This window comes from Callorhinchus milii, unplaced genomic scaffold (genome assembly GCF_018977255.1).
Source record: "Callorhinchus milii isolate IMCB2004 unplaced genomic scaffold, IMCB_Cmil_1.0 Scaffold18, whole genome shotgun sequence".
Classification (NCBI taxonomy): domain Eukaryota; kingdom Metazoa; phylum Chordata; class Chondrichthyes; order Chimaeriformes; family Callorhinchidae; genus Callorhinchus; species Callorhinchus milii.
In genome coordinates, this window is record NW_024704759.1 from 13682809 (window position 1) to 13701804 (window position 18996).

At 48.7% G+C, this 18996-nt stretch overlaps 1 protein-coding gene across 1 annotated transcript; it reads left to right on the forward strand.

Annotated features, from left to right (window-relative positions):
• Positions 1–273: 273 nt before the first annotated feature.
• LOC103186280 (zinc fingers and homeoboxes protein 3) lies at positions 274–17707 on the forward strand. The gene is made up of 3 exons (XM_007905195.2): positions 274–291; positions 12782–15753; positions 17254–17707. The coding sequence occupies exons 2-3, from the start codon at positions 12963–12965 to the stop codon at positions 17262–17264; spliced, it is 2802 nt and encodes a 933-aa protein (XP_007903386.2). The 5' UTR covers positions 274–291; positions 12782–12962; the 3' UTR covers positions 17265–17707.
• The last annotated feature ends 1289 nt before the right edge of the window (positions 17708–18996 follow it).

The following is an 18996-nucleotide window of genomic DNA, read 5'->3' on the forward strand; positions in this document are numbered from 1 at the left end:
TCAGAGCTGTGTGGGTGTCTCTCCCTCCCTCCTCTCTCTCTCTCTCTCTTTCCCTCCCTCCCTCCCCCTCTCTCCTCTCCCTCTCTCTCCTCTGAACCCCCCACCCCCCCTCCCCCCACGTTCATGGTGCCACTGAAGCAGAACTTCATGATGTCACCATCGGGGGAATTCTGCACAAAATGTCTGTTTCCCAGCCTACATCTGAGCAGCGAATTTGTTTGGGGGGGGAAAAGAGGAATGTTCTTACAGACCATAAAACACCAGAGGGCAAGAATGGGCTGAGGGGTATTGGTAAGTGCGATGTATTCGCTTTTCACACCTTGCTGGTAGATCAGCTAAACATAGCCTTTCTCTCAATTGCTCTAATTTTTTCCAGTCGAGCTGGTGTGTGTTAGCCTCCACCCTGCTCACCTACCTGAGCCTTATTGTTAACTGTCTGGGTTGGGTTGAGGATTGCTTCAGCTTTATTTTACAAAAAGGTAGCTCCGCAAACGCTCACACGCCTTTCTACATTTTCTGGTGTATCCTTATCGCCATCTTCAGCTATTTTAGTGTGGTTTTTTTGTACGTGTCTGGTATGTTCAATCCACGATCGTTTGTTGGACACCGCGACTGCTGTGCGCAATTGGCTGCCACATTTCGCCCACAAAATGCACCAGTCAATCCACTTTACAGTATGTTCTGTGAAGAGCTTTGAGACGTCTCAACGACGTGATAAGGCACTGTATCAAATTGTCGTTGTTGTCTTCTCAGTGTGACAGTAAACAGCAATCCTGCTTGCATTTCCTTACCATCTAGATTACTGATGATCAAGCATGTACATTAACTTATCCACAACAAGGTGTGGTTTACCCTCTTCTGCTATTCACTACTAATAATAATCCCTCCAAAAAAACAAAAAAAATAATAATTTGGTCACTTCAATCCACGACTGTTTGTGGGACGCTGCTGTGCGCAATTGGCTGCCGCCTTTCACCCACAAATATACAGTCAATTCACTTTACAATCTATCCTGTGAAGCACTTTGAGATGTCTCGAAGACGTGAAAAGCGCTATATCAAATGCAAGGATTATTATTATTATTATTACTTAAAACTCTTGCAGCCCGCTGGGTAGAAATATCACCTGAGTCAAGATTTACTCTATTTACGTAACATATTATCAGAGTGTCTAGAATTTGGCAGATTCTTAAATGAAGTACTTTCAATTTGAAGCTGTTTTTGTTTCACGGGTTTCTTTACGAACAAAACAAAAAGCCCACTTCAAGGTTAAAATTTAATTTAATGATTTGCCACATTTTGCGGCTGCTCGAGTTAATCGAGACCCAAGTGGAATTTCTACCCGTCGTGCTTTGTGGGTCGTCTTTGGTATATCTGTATAAATGCAAGCTGCTGTTGTTTGGTGTATCGGAAGGACCAGAAAAGAGAAAGGCTTTTTATACCTGCCTAGGGAGGGGGAGGAGAGAAAGGTGCCTGTTGTGTCTCTATATGGGGGAAGGTTTCCTGTTTTGTGGTATACTTTCAGTGGGTGGGGGAAGCTGCTATTTTCTTGTATACATTATAAGCTCACTTCCAGTGGATACGTACATACGTACGCATCAGTGATCCGGTTTAACTACACACGTCCAAATTTAACTACAAACCCCATATTTTCTTAGTTCGCTATAAAATATTAATAACTCCCAACACCCTGTTTGTCAAACTAAATGGTTTGCGAAGTGTTTCTTTACGACTGTGTTGTTTCGTCGCATTAAATGCGTTGCGTCTGTTTCTTGCCTGAGTGACTGTGCTCCCTCATTTAAGCTCTGGGACGCTACCCTGTGGGAGGAGAGCTATATCAATGCAAGTCGTTGATATTGTTGTTGTATGCAAGGCTATGCACTCTAGTTTTAACCCGTGTCCTGCTAATGATAGTGGTCAGTTATTAATATCCATATGTAGTTCCTAACTCACTGGAAGCCTGGAGAAGCAGCTGGCATTGGATCTGGGTGTTCTCATATATAGAGTTTGTAACTGCTGGCAAGCACAGAGCTGCTGTGTGGGAAAACAGAGGTTAACTATTCAAGACTGGGGAGTACCAGCTCAGACCTTGAATTGTCGCGTTGCATCGTGCTACGTTGGTTTCCGTCCTGCTGTTCTAATGTTGTGTGCCCCAGCAGAAAGCCTTGTGATCGAACAGGGTAACATCTAGACGATGCAGCCACTTTAGATCTCTTGCAACAAAATTAGATGCAAGGGGGGGGGGGGGGGGGAAAGCTTGCAAGAGGCACTGTGAAGGCTTGAGTGAGCTATTGTACTTGCTCAGAGGGTGAGTCACACCAAACGTTTAACTTGCATCAAGCCATGAGCTGCTACCACACACAGCTCTGCTTGGCATTACTAACCTCCGAGAGTATTGCCTGTTCTCATGTGCTTACAGGCTCTGCTCTGATTATTTAAACTCTGGAACACCCTCCCTCTTTCTCTCTGCCTTGCCCCTTCCTTCCCCCATCTTCAGTTCGCGCCTGAAGACCTTCCTCTTTGACCATCCTACCCTTCCCCCCCAGCTTGGTGGTGTTGTAGTTGTTGGTGTCATGCTCTGCCACTGTCAAGCGCTCTGGGACGCTACCCTGTGTGAGGGGTGCTATATAATAATAATAATAACAATAATAATCCTTGCATTTGATCTAGTGCTTTTCATGCCTTCTAGACGTCTCAAAGCGCTTCACAGAATAGACTGTAAAGTGTAGTGACTGTATATTTTGTGGGCGAAACGCGGCAGCCAATTGCGCACAGCAGCGTCCCCGCAAACAGCCGTGGATTGAAGTGGATTTTCTTGAGCAATTATTATTAGGCGTGTGGAGTAAATATAAATGCAAGTTGTTGTTTATTTGCGGATCCCTGACTGTCCAGAGCCTTGGGACGTCCTCCTGACGTGAAAGTCGCTACACAAATGTAATTTATTGTTCATTTATTATGTGCAAATTACATTGACTCTTGTTTTATATTTGTATGTGGGCTTTTAGATACACACTTATTATTATTAATAATAATGGACAAATTTGAGCCATCTTTCTTGAAATAAACACCAAATTTCTTGTCTCTTTGGGGCCACCTTTCCTCTCCAGCTGTTGTGGTGGAGTCAGTTTCAGGGAACAGCTGTGTGTGTGTGTGTGTGTGTGTCTCCCAGACACAACATCCATTCATTTCAATGGGAGCTGGAGCTTTTGTGGCACCTGAGAACTGATCTACAGTCCAGAGCAGTGGACAAATATAGCAACAACTGTGTAGGAAAAGCAGAGGTAATGCATACATCCATAAATGTATATTTTTAGATCGAAAAGAGGAGTACAGTACTTAGAATAGAATGCGTTCCCCCCAGTTTTTTCCTGGCCTTGTTAAGGAAAATACAGTACGTCCTGTGTTCGTGGGGGCTTTCATAACACTCAGTGCAAGCAGAGGTTATGTGTGTTTTACTTTTATAATTCATTGTTTGTACGTATCATTTATTTATGGTCAGTATGTCCTGTGAAGTGCTTTGAGATGTCTCGAAGAAGGCTCTGTATCAAATGCAAGGATTATTATTATTATTATTAATATTATAGTATTTTAACGCAGGCAGAAGCGATGCTGTACAATGAGAGGTTGGATTGTTTCTTTCCACTGGAAAGAGCGGAAGTGTTTCTGTTCTTCTCCCCGACTCCCCCTCCCCCAGCCCCCGCTCGCCCGCTCGCTCGCTCACTCGCTGACTTAAAGACACAAGATACTTGTCGAACAAGATTTGCTGGCTTTCAAAACTTGGCTGGAGCTGGGGTGACGAACAGAGAGGTGGTCTCGCTACTTTCTGTATCGAGATTCGAAACCAGTTTGCGTCTAACAGGATGTCCACTGAAAACAGTGTAACGGTTCTATCTGTTGAAGGAAGACATGATGAGGGGCACTGCTTATCGAACTGTTCGAGGCTATTGACAAATCTCTGCTGGTTAGACTAAGTGCGTCTTGGCCTGAGTCACTCATAGGATCTGCTATTTTCTTGGCACAGGCGGGAGAAGGGTTTCAAAACCATGAACAATTCAGCCAACATTCATTCTCCCCTCTTGTTTTTTGCTTGTGATCTGATTGCATCGTAAGCTGAAAAATGTTTTCACTGTTAACTTGGCTTTTTTTCCCCGGTGGGTGAGGGGGAGGGTGGGAGGTACACGAAAAATTGCTTTGTCACTTTTTTTCGGGCTGTGAAACGGTCTCGTTTTCCAACAAAGGGGCCGGAACTTGGGACCTTATTCCGAGTCAACTGCTGGGAAGGAATGCGTTTTTCCAACTCCTTCAGTCCGGCCCCCCCCCCCCCCCCCACCCCACACGCCGCCTGCTCTTTATGTGTGGTGTTTTGGGCCGTTTGCTCTAGACAATGAGAATGAAAATAAAAGAAACCAACCTCTCTCTCTCTCTCTCTCTCTCTGGGCTGGGAGCAGAGAAACATCCCGCAGGGCAGCAGTTGAAGTTTCCTTCTTGCAATTGGTGGTAATAATAATAATCATCATCCTTGCATTTGACACAGCGCCTTATCAGGTCTTCCAGACGTCTCAAAGCGAATTGACTGGATGTTTTGTGGGCGAAACGCGGCAGCCATTTGCGCACAGCAGCGTCCCCACAAACAGCCGTGGAATTGAGTGAACAATTTATTATTATTATTTTTAAATTTGTTTTTGAAGGGATTATTAAACCCAGAAAAGCGATCCGCCAATCGATTAACAACCGGGTTCCTACTTACTGCTGGTAAGCCGAGGCGTGTGTGTGGAGTGAGGAAACTTGCCCAACGTCTCGCCCTGCCCGGGAATCGAACCCAGGTCCTCTCACTTGCGAGGCGAGTGCTCTAACCACTGACTTACAGGACTCCTCATTGTGCGGTATTGTTGATGCAGGTTTTTAAACCTTATAAACCCATGTCACTGTTTCGGGGCCTAAAACTGCAATGGAATCCTATGTGAAGTGAACCAAATAGAGAGGAAGATTCCAGGCTACTCCAGTACAACAATTACACCCGAGCTTTGCTCTGTGCTGAGTTAGGCGAGCGCCGTGAATGACTCGATGCTGTGCTGCCTCCCATTGTCTATTCTCACGCACGAAAATGCCTGTTTGGCCAATGACCGTGTTACTGTGTCCCAGCAAGAGTCAAATCAGTGGCTCAGTCCAGCTTCATCCAGTCACCAACCCCCCCACCCCCCTGGGATGCTGCCCTTGCATTTGATTCAGCGCACTATCACGTCTCGAAGACAAATGCAAGGATTATTATTTATTTGTCTATCATTATAGCGCTTTACTGTCTGTGGCTGCAGTAAAATGTGAGAATGTAGAACTAATGGACTATACTGCAACCAGCCGTGGGGGGTTGGGGGTGGGAAGAGAGGTTACACAACAGTGGGGGGTAGGGGGAGGGGAAGGGGAGGCAGAAACAGCTTGAATCCAGTTTCCGATTATACCTTTTAAGGATAACGTGAGCTTCGACCTTTATGATGGGAGTTAAGTTAAGTGGAGACTTTCTGTAGCTTTGGATTCTTTCTTTCGGTTGTGGTTTTTCTACGGCCTGTTGTTTCAGTGCAACCTCAACTGAGAGAGATCAGAGGTGTTACAGGCTCCTATTGAATTTCAGAGCCTTGATTTGTGTCTTCGAGGAAAGCCTGGCTCCGCATGGGTGGGGGTGTGGAGGGGGAGGTGGGGATCGCAGCCTACAGAGAGCTCTGATCTGTCTTGTATTCCCGTTTGCTCTCTCTTATCCTCTCACCACATGTGGGTTTTTCTTCCTCGTATTTTCCGCACTTCCATATTCTTTTCCCATCTTTTGTCCTGTCCAGTCGTCCAACTTTCATCCAGTCCCGCTCGAGTTAAATTCCCGGGCAGGGCAAAACGTTGGGCAAGTTTCCTTACTCCCCACACACTCCTCTGTTTACCGAGCAGTAAATAGGAACCTGGTTGTGAGTCGATTGGCAGATTACTTTTCCGGGGTAATAATCCCTTCAAAATGAAAAGAAACTAATAATTTGGTCACTCAAGCCATGACTGTTTGTGGGACACTGCTGTGCGCAATCGGTTGCTGCGTTTTGCCCACAAAATATGGTCACTGTACATTACATTATGTTCTGTGAGACGTCTCAAAAAAGCAATAAGATGTTGTACCCGTGCTCCCCCTTGGTAACACCATCCGCAGACATGGGGTCAACTTCCACATGTCCGCGGATGACACCCAACTCTATCTTTCTGCCTCCACCCTCAACTCCAGACCCACTGCTGTCCTGACAGACTGTCTGTCGGACATCAAGTCCTGGATGAGGGCAAATTTCCTACAGTTGAATGTGAACAAGACTGAGGCCCTCCTGATTAGCTCCCGTCAATGCCTCAGGCTCTGGCAACATCAACCTCCATGGTTGCACACTACAACTCACCGCCAGTCAGGAACCTGGGTGTCTTGTTCAACCCTCAACTGTTTTTTCGCCCCCACATTCAAGCCATGACCCGCTCTGCCTTCCCTCACCTCCGCAACATCGCCCGACGCCGCCTCTAACTCACCCCTCAGGCCACTGAAACTCTTGTTCATGCCTTCATCACCTCCAGGCTCAACTATGCAAACGCCTTCCCAACTCCTCCCTCCACAGCTGCAGATAATCCAGAACTCTGCAGCCCGTGTCCTCTCCCGCACCAAACTCCGTGACCCCATCTCCCCCACTCTCGCCCGACTCCACTGCCTCCCTATCCTTCAGAGGATCCAGTTGAAGACCCTGGTCCTCACATACAAAGCCCTCCATGGCCTCGCCCCACCCTACCTCTGCAACCTCCTAACTCTCTACCAACCCGCCCGCTCCCTCCGCTCGACCGGCTCTAGCTGCTCCACGTCCCCCGACCCACCCGCCCCACCATTGGCGGGAGAGCCTTCAGCCACTCTGCCCGCAGCCTCTGGAATTCCATCCCCTACTCACTCCGCCTCGCCCCCTCCTTAACCTCCTTCAAGTCTTGCCTCAAGACCCTCCTCTTCGACCATGCTATCGGACGTCCTCCCGGCGTGAAAGGCGCTATACAAATGTAATCTTGTTGTTGTATCAAATGCGAGGGTTATTAATATTATTATATAGTAACCCAGCTACTCGGTAACATCAGGAAGCACACATTGCTTCCGCCCTTAAATTTGGGTAACATTTTTAAAAGGTAGAAAAGACTTCATTTGCCCTGTAATTAAACTGGCTTTTATCTGGCAGTTAAATGAGGTTTAAAGGCCTAATCCTTCATCCAGTGTTCCAGTTCTTTGACACTGTGAATAACATGACCCAGAAGAGCGAGCAGGATTGGCTCTCGAGTCAGAGCTGAAGACCGCTATAAGGCTGGGCTGGGTTGTACAGCTGGCTGCTTGGATTTGCTGCTAAATCTTATGTGTTATCTAGGATTTTTCATTTAGAACTCCGAGATCATTCAGCCTGTTGTGCGCTCACCTCCTCTATTGGAGCTATACTGTATTTTGACCGTTCTCAGCTCCTTGTCGGTCCCGTTAAGTTCCTCTTTAAAACGTTTATCCGATTCCTTTTGAAATGTTACGGTCTTGGTTTCAAATGCTACTCTTGGCAATGCATTCCATGCTCTGCAATCCCTCTGCGTGAAAACCTTTCTTTAAACTTCCTCTGTAACTGTTCTAACTACTTAACTATACTAGTTCAATATATATATATACACACACACACATATAACAATAATAATCCTTGCATTTGATATAGCACTTTTCACGTCTTGGAGATGTCTCAAAGCGCTTCACAGAATATACTTTTAAAGTAAATTGACTGTATATTTGTGGGCAAAACCTGGCAGTCAATTGCGCACAGCAGTGTCCCACAATTTGGATTGAAGTGACCAAATAATAATTTGTTTGGAGGGATTATTATCCCCGGAAAAGCGATCCGCCAATCGACTAACAACCAGGTTCCCACTCCTGCTAGATAAACAGACAAGTGTGGAGTAAGGAAACTTGCCCAACATTTTGCTCTGCTGGGAATCGAACCCAGGTCTCTCGGTTGTGAGGCGAATTTGTTTCTATATATATATATATTATAATAGTTTGTGTGTATCATAGGTGAGCCAAATCAATGTGAACGTGTACATCGTTTCGGCCACAAAATATACAGTCAATTCACTTTACAGTAATTCTGTGAAGTGCTTTGAGACGTCTCAAAGACGTGATAAGTGCTATATCAAATGCAAGGATTATTATTATTATTACACACTTTTCCACAGATGTCAGTGAACACTGAGAGCATGGCACTGGCTGATTTTTTTTTCTCCTCACCCCCCACCCCGTCCCCCACCACCTCTCCCATCTCCACAAATGCTGAGGCCAATTGTCGCAGCTTGATTGCTGCTCTGGCTGAGATCCAAGCTTTGAGCTCGCTTCCCCCACATGAAGGGATAACAAGTGGTGATGGTTGTTGTTGAGAGAGGATATCAAAAAAAGGTGGTCCCTTGTCTCTGTAGCTCTGACTAGTGCCTTTCCCAAATGAGCCAGCGTGGGAAAGCCCTCTGTGTACTTTAATATAATGCCTCTATATGTTTTAACTCGGTATTACTCATTGCACCATCTGTTGTGTCGCTTTTCTGCTCCTTTCTTGCCTGAAGGCCCTGACTTTAGAAGTCGTTATAGTTGCAAGAGGTGAAGAGCGACAGCATGAAAAGCGCGGTGTGAAGTTTAACACAGGCTCTGGATTTTTACGAGACGAGCAGAGAGAGAGAGAGAAAGAGAGTCTAGTCACTGCTAAGCTGCTTTGCTTGTGGGTGGACTGGACTGCAGCTGCGTGTTTTTGCCAAGCCTGTGGCTTCGCACCCTTCCCCCACAGTCCCGACAGCTCACACAGTAAAGCATTGAGACTCCGTAGCTCTGCTTATCGTATTGCTCTCGCCGCGAGACTGGAGGCCGGACAAACTAGATTAGAAGCACCTCGGTGGGTGGCTGATCATTTAAATAGAAGTCGTTGTTTTAAAATACTCCAGTTATCATTCCGATAACAAACCTCTCTCCCTTTTCTGCAGTCGTTTTGTTTTGCCCAGAGAGCTGTGACGGCCTGGAACGCCAGGCCTGAAAGAGCTGGTGGAAACGGATTCAATAGCAACTTTCAAAAGGGAATTGGATAGATATTTGAAAAGGACAAAACTCGCAAGGACATGAGGAGAGCGCGGAGGAATTAGGGTTAGAGCTAGGACTGATTGGGTAGCTCTTCTCAAAGAGCTGGCACAGGCACGATGGGCTGAATGGCCTCCTTCTGTGCTGTAGGATTCTATGATTCCATAAACGTCCGAGGTTTAGAGCGAAGGAACTGTGCGCTCACTCACTGCCTCTCGAGGGCTTTCCATGCTACAGTAATCTGTACAAACACAGGCAGCGAGCTAACCACAGATCTGATTTCAGAGACTCTCTATTCCCCACCCAAAAGCTTTGGTTGAAACACAATACAATTCAGATCCAATACTCCGCAGCTAGGAAGTCAGTCTCAAGTAGTTGGTGTCCAGAAGAATAATGTTTGGTTTTCAAAAAAGGAAACCAACTTCCTGTGAGAATGGAAAGCGAGTGAGGTGAAGTGGCTGTTTCCCCCCCCCCCCCCACCCCTGCTAGAGAGGGAGCGAGAGAGAATACTTTTACTTGTGTAATATCTAAGCTTTGTTGCACTTTAATTCTTGAGAGCCGGAGAGTTCTAGGTATACAGAGTAGCGGCAGTGATCCAGACAGAGTGCACGGTGACATCTAAAGCGATGGTATCCTAATTTAACCCTGCCCTCTGCGGACTGTGTACATGAGAACGTAAGAATTTGCCAGGCGATAGAACACCAAGGTCCATCCAGTTTGCCTTCCACCATCCTGGCAGTCGCTTGCACATGTCATCATCATTATACCCATTTCACCCACAATATACACGGTCAACTCACTTTACAGTATATCCTGTGAAGCGCTTTGAGACATCTCAAAGAACGTGATAAGGCGTTGTATCAAATGCAAGGATTATTATTATTATAACAATATTATGTAACCCTGACTGGGAAGTTTAGCTCATTGGTCTGTATATCTCTCATTTCCAAATTGAGTTACAGCGGGAGCTTTCACAGTCAATTATTTTGCTTTTGGTCGGTGGGGGTTGGCGGGTGAGGTGGGGGGAGTTTTGTGCTCACCACCGCGAAACATTTCCCTTTTACGGTTGAGCTGAAGAAGGGCGAACGAGCTCAGGGAAGCGTTCTGCATGAAACGTCCTCTTATTTCCCTCGGTAGGGACAGTGAGTTCTGCTGGACAGATTTAGCAGCGGAAAGGGAGTGAGTGAGCTCGAGCGTGCGATGGTTGATATTCCAACGGACAGGGACTCTGGGTGAAAGCTCTCAGCGGGCTGGCAGGCTTCAGCCTGGAGGTTGTCCTCTCTCATCTGTCGCTCACTTGTCCACAGAATAATCGCGGTATTGTTCACTTGCACCACAGACGAGAGAGGCCTGAGGTCATCTTCCTTTGCGATGCGTTTGTCGGTTACAATTCCGACAGCATTTTGGACGGAAAAACCTCCGTCCATCCTTATCGTAAGCAAGCCTTCTGTCACCACTCAGATCGCACGTTCCAACTCGTCACTTTGTACTGAAATATTTGCACACAAATGTAGGAAATCTTACCTCTGCTTTATTTGAACAAAAAGGCAATCGGGAATGTGGGGTCTAAATGTAACTGTGGGCGTGGGAGGAGGTGTGGTATTTTACCCTGTGTGCTTCAGGTCAGTAAATTAATTAATATAAAATAATCCTTGCATTTGATATAGCGCCTTATCACGTCTTCAAGGCGTCTCAAAGCGCTGCACAGGATTGTACTGTAAAGCGGAATGACTGTCTTTTGTGGCCGAAACGCTGGCTCGGGCTGCGTGAGCTCAACGCGACCTCCCCTCCCCACCGTACATGGCATGACTGTGACCGACTTGGGTTCAGCCACCCGACGGTAAAGCCACTTGGGCTCATTGCAGACAAACTCCAGGTTCCACACGGCTTACAGTTAACCACGCAGGAGCCTAGCTCTGATACCCCAGGCTCTCGCTCTGATTCTGGGTTTAGCTGACTCTCCTGTGCAGCATAAACCAGTTCCAAGCTCGCTTGCTGAGAGCTGCCATTGGCTGCCTCGGGGCGGTGGGGGTGGGGGTGGTGGTGGTGGTGGTGGGGGGGGTAGATTGCTGGTGACCTTTTGTCGCTAGATCATGACGTCACTCCACTTCCTGCTGGCTTCAATTATGGAGAAAGCTGAGAGGCTTGTACGTTAGCAGTTCTTTTTTTTTAAGTTGTGCTTTTTTTGCCCCCTCCCCCACTATCTCCCTCCCTCCGTCCCTCCCCTCCCCACCCCCTCCTCCCCCCTATCCCCCCCCCTCCCAACGGGTGGATAAATAAGCAGCGGGTGGAACTACACTTAAAAGGTGGTCAGTGTAAGCTTCCTCGTCCAGTTTAAGCTCTTTAGTCAGAGCTCTCCTGCAGTGCAGGCTGGCCAGTGTGTCGGCCGGCATGTGCACACACACCCGGGCTTGCATTTCTCAGCATGTACTGGAGGAAAGGTTACAGCATTCGGTGCAATGGATCTGCGTAACAAAGTGACTTTGACGCAAGCTGCAGTGTAAACAGTATTTCCTCCAGGCGAGAGTGGAGGGAGGGGGCGCGGAAGGTGTATGTGTGGGTGAGGGGTGGGTGGGAGGGTGGTTGTCGTACCAGACCACCTCGAGAAGTCTCGAAGCGCTTCACAGGATATACTGTAAACTGAATCGACCGTGTAATCTGTGAGCGAAACGCGGCAGCCGATTGCACACAGCAGCGTCCCCACAAACAGTCCTGGATCGAGTGACCAAATTATTATTATTCAAGAAGGAACTCTCTCCCAAGGGGCTGCAACCAGATGTGTATTTTGTGGGCGAAACTTAAAGGGGATTCTGGTGGATCAGGACCCAATGAGGGAAGGCAGCCAAACCACCTCACGTCAGCAGTTAACTGGGGCTGTGCCCGGTTGAGGATGGGAGGCATCAGTGAGCCTTTGAGTTTGGTGATACGGTTGGTTTATGTGGTCATTTCGACCTTCGGGAGCAGATATCTGCAGCATCTAGACATCCTGTCAGCATTCACAGCAAGCCTTGTAAATAACTGTGGCATTGAGATTTCAAACGGTGGAAGTACTGTTGGCATCGAGGGAAAACCTTTTAGTTACTCTAGTACTTTTGGCTTGATAAAGATCGCACAAGCGCTTGCCATCCTTAAATTTTCATACATTTTCCATAAAGTGTATCGCCTTGTTTAGCAAGTGGGTATCGCTGAGAACTCACTCTGATTTCTCTTTCCCTTTACATTGAATAACTATTTCACCGGCCACTAACAATGCCCTGGGATGACGTGTCTCATTTATCCTTTTGCCCCCTTTCCATTCTGGGCCTATTCCAAACTGTGTTGATTAATAGCTATTTGTGGGACATTGCTGTGTGCGAACGAACTTTGGCGATTGCCCCCAAGTACGCAGTCACTACACGTCACAGTGATTCCTGTGAAGCACTTTAAGACCTCCTCCTGACGTGAAATGCGCTATAGCAGATGCCAGGATTACTATCCGGCCGAGTTCAGAACCCGTGGTCCTACTAATGAGATAACTCAAGAGAAAAAGGACTATATAGATCAAGAGTTTTACTTGAAACTCCCTTCTTAAATAAAAGGGGACAAAGCACGAAGATTTAACGTGATGCTTTCTCTATTCATTTCTAACTGGTCGTCTTTCCCTTTTGCCTTGTAGGTGGATCTTTTCCTGACTGCTAGGGAGTGTCCCCGCACTCCCCTCCTGGTTTGGGCGAGCCTGCCTCAGTGAGAGACGAAGCTGGAGTTTTAATGGAGCGAGGAGGACTGTGAGGAGGACTCAAGCTCGTTTGCCTCAGATAGGGACTTGTTCCTCCTTGCTTCACTGTAGCCATTCAGTCATGGCCAGCAAGAGGAAATCCACCACCCCTTGCATGATACCAGCCAAAAACCCGGCCTCGCGCGATGCCGAAACTGATGCCAACGCAGAGTACGACGACCGCGATTCCTCCCCGCAAGAGGAGGAGGTGAAGGCCGGCGAGGAGGCGTTGAACTACAGTGAGGGGTCGGAGCGCGGGGGCTTTGAGTGCAAATACTGTGACTTTGTCGGCCAGGATTATCGCTCGTACACGGTGCACATGGAGTCGGAGCACTCTGACGCCAGCGTGGACCAGCTGTACGTCTGCGTCGAGTGCAACTTCAGCACAAAGAGCCAGGAGTCCCTGACGCTGCACAACACCCTGAGCCACCCCGACGAGACCAACCTCAAGGTCAGCGTCATCAAGCGCAACTGCCAGATGGTGGTGGAGCAGAGCATCTCGGAGACCAAAGGCAGCCTCGACGAGCGGGAGAACGGGGAGGAGGAGGAGGCGGAAACGGGCATGGGCTCACGCTCGGGAACGGGGACGGGAATGGGAACGGGCCCGCCCTCGGAGATCTCCATCAGCAAGACGCCCATCATGAAGATGCTGAAGGCCAAACCGGAAGCCAAGCGCATCACCGTGTCTCACGCCGGGCGGGAGGAGCTGAGCGAGGAGACGGGCTCGGCCGACGACGACGGCAAGAAATCCGAGGCTGCCGAGGCGCTGGAGGACCAGACTGCCAACGGGTTAACCAGCGCCTCCCAGCCCATCAACGGCACCGCCGTGGCAAACCTGCCGGTCATCCAGCAGGCAGCCTCCCGCACCAAGTCGAGCTCCTTACCCAAAGTGATGATCCCACTGAGCAGCATCCCCACCTACAATGCAGCCATGGACTTGAACAGCTTCCTCAACAATTCCTTCAACAAGTTCCCCTACCCCACCAAGGCCGAGCTGTGCTGGCTGACCGTGGTGACCAAGTACCCGGAGGAGCAGCTGAAGATCTGGTTCACGGCCCAGCGGCTGAAGCATGGCATCAGCTGGACCCCGGAGGAGATCGACGACGCCCGCAAGAAGATGTTCAACACCATCATCCAGACCGTCCCGCAGCAGACCCTCACTGTGTTGCCCTCCCACTTCAAGACCTCCAATGGTGGCCAGCAGGTCTTCCAGACCAACTTACCCTGTCAGGTGACCACTCGGGGAGGCAACTTCGTGGTCTCCCAGCCTCGCCTGGTGAAGGGCGTGTCCATGAGCGGTGCCCCCGTTGCCCTCAGTGTGGCCACGAACTCCAAGAATCAAAACATCGCCAAGTTCCACCTGCAAACACTCAGCGATTCCGGCCTGAAACTGGTCAACGCCGGCTCGGTCTTAAGGCCCGCCATGTCGGTCACTTCGACCACCCTCTCCGCCTACATCTCCGACCTGGGCACGTACAAGTACAAAAAGACCAAAGAGCAGTTGGCGGTGCTGAAGGACAGCTTCCAGAGAGCCCAGTTCCCAGAGCACAACGAGGTGGACCGGCTGATGAAACTGACCGGCCTGCGGGGCAAAGAGATCCGCAAGTGGTTCAGCGACCGCAGGTACAACTACAAGAATCTGAAGTGCCACCAGTCCTACGACCCGAGTTGTTTCAACACCACGGTGATCGACTCGGCCCTGGAGGACCTTCCGGCCCCTCACTCCTCGGCCTCGCATCAGCCGCGGAGACAGTGGCAGCATACCACCATCGACTTCACCCCCCCCAAGTTCCGGGGGAAATCGGCCGAGCAGCTCAGCACCCTGGAGCACAGCTTCACCCGAAACACCTTCCCGTCCGAGCAGGAGGTGGACAAGCTGCGGGTGGAAACCAAAATGACCCGGAGGGAGATCGACCTGTGGTTCGCCGAGCGGAGGAAGGTGAAGCCGGAAGAACGAGTGGCTTTCAAGCGGCGCCTGGAGGCAGCGGAGGCCAAGGAGGACGGGGATTCCGGGGAGGAGGAGGACGACTCGGACGGAGAGGGCACGCCAAGCGACAGCAGTTCCGTGGACATCAAAAGCATCCGCCGGCCTCCGGACCAGCTCAAGGTCAGCCCCTTGAAGATCTGCCTGAAACGCGGCAACAATATGTGCGTCCAGCCCAAGATGAGCCAAGCCAACAAGACATCAGCCTCTCGGGCCAACGCGCTGACCGGGTCGCCGATCGGCTCCAAGTACCGAGGGCAAGGCAAGAAGACCACCCGCCAGCTCCACCTGATGAAGCTGCTGTTCGTGCGCACGCACTGGCCAACCGTCAAGGAATACGACGAGCTGGCCATCAAGACGGGTCTGGCCAGGACCGAGGTGGTCCGCTGGTTCGGAGACGCGAGGTACGGGTACAAAAACGGTCAGCTCAAGTGGTACGACGATTACGCCAAAGGCATGTACTCGCTGCGCTCCAGCTACAACAATACCACGGGCGACGTGTCGACGGGTAGCCACCCAGGCCGGCACTCGATGTTCAAGAAGAGCGGGAAGAGCGTCCTCCTGGAATACTACGGTCAGCACAAGCTGCTGCACGAGGAGGACCTGGACGGGCTGTGCGAGAAATCGCGAATGAGCTACGAGCAGGTCAGAGACTGGTTCGCGGAGAAACAAACCGAGGATGCCATCAACATGTCGGACTTCAGCAACGAAGATCAGAACTCGGCCAACGGGGAGAGCGAGCGGATGGATGCGTACAAGGGACGGGCCGGTCAAGCCTTCGGGATGGAAGATGTCTTCTCGGACGTGACGGACAACAGCGACACTTGGGACATCCGGTCACGCGACGGAAACATAGAACTGAATGAGTTTGATGCTGAGAATGTTTCTGGTGAGGCCTGAGAGGCTCGGTGGGGATTCCACAGGGTTTAAGGGTTAGAGATAGTAAATCGCACCTGGGTGGACACAGATGATTCTTGCGTACAAACTGACAGTGTCATTTAGAGGAGGAAGGAAAGACCCGAGTCTGAAAGACACTTTTTTGCAAAGATTTTTTTTCTCTCTTCTCTCCCCAATTTTTTTTCACAAAAGCCTGACACGTTGAGTTAGACTGTGCACCTTTATTCCCCAGGGTTTAAATCCAGCACAGACTGAGCTTTTAAAAGTCTCTCCTCTCTCTCTCTCTCTCTCTGTTGCCTGTAAAATGAGTTTGTGGCCCTGCTGATTAATTGGGTTTGGTACTGAGTAATGCAGATCACTCTGATTCTGTGCCTCCTCTGTCCCTTTAGTAAATCTCAGTCTCTTGATCTGAGGAAGGGTTACGTACCTTATTAAGCACGCTTTCGGTCATCTTTCCCCTTCTTCCCTCCCACCCCCCACCCACCCCCTTCGCTCCCACCCATACCTCACACGCCCACAAAATACACAGTCGCTACACCTTACAGTCTATCCTGTGAAGCACTTTGAGGCGTCTCAGCGAAGTGATAAGGCACTGTATCAAATGCCAGGAGTGTTATTTTTATTTATTATGGTCATCCAGCATTGTAAAAACGCTTTGAGACATCTTCCGGATGCAAAAGGTGCAACATCCATGTAAATTGTGTTGTGTGCATGTATAACCCACACATTACAATGTCCGACACGTGTTGAGCGTGTACAATGGTCATGTGGAGGAGCCACGGGAGGATTGTTACCACCAGAGGAAGGCTCGTGGGGACCCAGTTGAGCGACGGTTGTTCTCAGTGTGTCAAAGCTCTTCGCAGCCAATTGCTGTGAAACATAGCGACCATTTGGAGGCGAATGCAGCAGCCATTTTGAATACAGAGAGGCCCTCTAATCAGCCGTAAATTAGTAGCCAATTTATCCCGAGCACTACTGTCCAGGAGACCGGGAGAATCACTCGTATCGTGTAGTGCAGGGGGAATCTATTAACATTCATTCACCCGATTGGGTAGGAAGGACGTTAGTGTTTAACAACTCATCTGATGAACAGTACTTCCAACAATGCTGCTCTCCCTCCACTCCTGTTAACTGCACTGGAGTTGATGGGGAGTGGAGTCAGCCTTGACTATGAGCTCAAATCCTGATATGGGGGCTTTAAACCTCACCTTTCTGAGACGGAAGTTTTCTCTTGGGTTAGTTAGAAACACAGCAAGTAGATTTGCACCTTAAGCACCATCTCATTAACAGAAACGCACTGCAGAAGCGATTAGAGATTACTGATCGTAGTGTGTGAGAGAGCCTCTGTGTAGGATCTCCTCTGTTGGACTTTGAGTCCTCATTTGAGTCGATCCAAATGCCCTGTTTTCCAGGCCTGTGTTTGACCTCATTCGTTGAGTGCTTGGTGCATTGTCTCTCACGTTGTCTCTTTCGTTCCCCTCTTGTTTTTCAGAAGCAGAATGATGGCAAATGGGCAGCTTATAACACAGCAAAGGAATGAAACTCCGGTTTATATCCCGCAGAAGAAAGCAACCGACTATTCTAGGCCGCCACAGCCTTTTTAGCTGCTGCCTCTGACCAGGTGCCGGGCTGGGCTGGAACAAAGGACTGCAGCCTTGGGTTCAAATTCTCTCGTGTTGTGTGTGAGTGTGTGTGTCTGTGAGTGCGCAAGCGTGTGTGCGTGCGTGTGTGTGTTCCTGGCACCGTTTTTTTTTACATAGACTGTGACGTTGACGGGGAGGATGAGGGATGCTGAGATTTTACTTTCCCTCAAAGTGCCAGGGAATGGATACCTTCTGTTGAAGAAGCTTTGTGTAAATAATACAGGACGAAGGAGAGCGAGATACGAATGTCGGGCAGATCCGAATCCAGATGATGGCGATGATGGTGGTGATGAAAATGATGAATGAGAAAAACAAAATAAAGCTACTTACACAGTCTCGCCAAGCGCAACCCAGTGAAAGGGGTTCAGAGAAACAAACCCCCTCTTTACACAAAGATCAAATGCTTCTCTTGAGTTTCGGTCCAGAGGCTTTTGTTTTTAATTTCCCATCTGTGCTTCAGGTGGCACATTGTTTACATGGAAAGAAGGAAATAGATGAAGGACTCACTTCCGTTTGATCATGAACACCGTTTGATGTCTGCGTGTGTCACGAGGAGACATTGGAACACTCTCATCTTCGAAGAGAAGAACTGGCGAGCGTTTCTGGCTGGGAGAAGAGGGGCACCTTGATCCAGATGCGCTAGCCGAGTATAATTCAACTGCAACTCGTGGTGGGTGTGGGGTGGGGGAGGGGGGGAGGGCAGAGAAAGTAGAGGAGGTGAATTCAGATGGATTTCTGGAGTCGAGTGTTGATTCTATGGGGACAGTTTTATCAATCGAAAAGGTATTTACGGAAATTAAACCAAAAGAGGAATTGCAAAGCTACTGTACATGGAGAAGGACTCTTATCGGGTTGTCCAGCGATTTCATCATGAAAGAGGTAAAGGGGTTTGGTCAATTGTTGTATCAATTCAGGTCCTAGGTCCATGATTGTCAGAATAGAAAATGTCAAGGAAATATGCAGGGCAAAAGGTACTTTTTTAATATATATTGTGTGTGTAATGTATATATCATATATATATATAATGAAAACAAGTTATCTTTGTCACATGAAAACCCCGATAATGTATAGTAAACTCCTGATAACTCGACCCTGATTTAACTTGTCGCTACCACTTAAGTCATCATGCTGTCAATAACCCCTCCGCATTTATTAATGTATTTATACATATGTCTGAATCACCCCTCCAGGTAACTCGTCACTGAGCCCTTGTTCCCTTTTAGTGACGAGTTATCAGCAGTTTACTGTAATTACTGTCTCCCCCTCCCCGTGGGGCTGGTTCAAAGTGGAAGGCTTGAAAGAGAAGGTCCACATGAGGGAATAATTTGTAAATGAGACTAGAAATGGAAACTGGAATACCTGTAGCCATCAAACGTTAGAGCCCTATTGCTGCTTACTATAGTCACTGCAATATTCAACATTTATCAAAAAAAACCCCACTTCTGTTTTTCTCTCTCATAATTCCCTCACATAGTGGTTTCTCCAGTTTAGTGCAATTGCTAAAACTAGTATGTTTGAGTAGATTAGCCTGTGCCTAAACAGGCGGGTCATTTATTTCTGTTGCATTTTCCTCTCTCTGGGATTTGGAATGA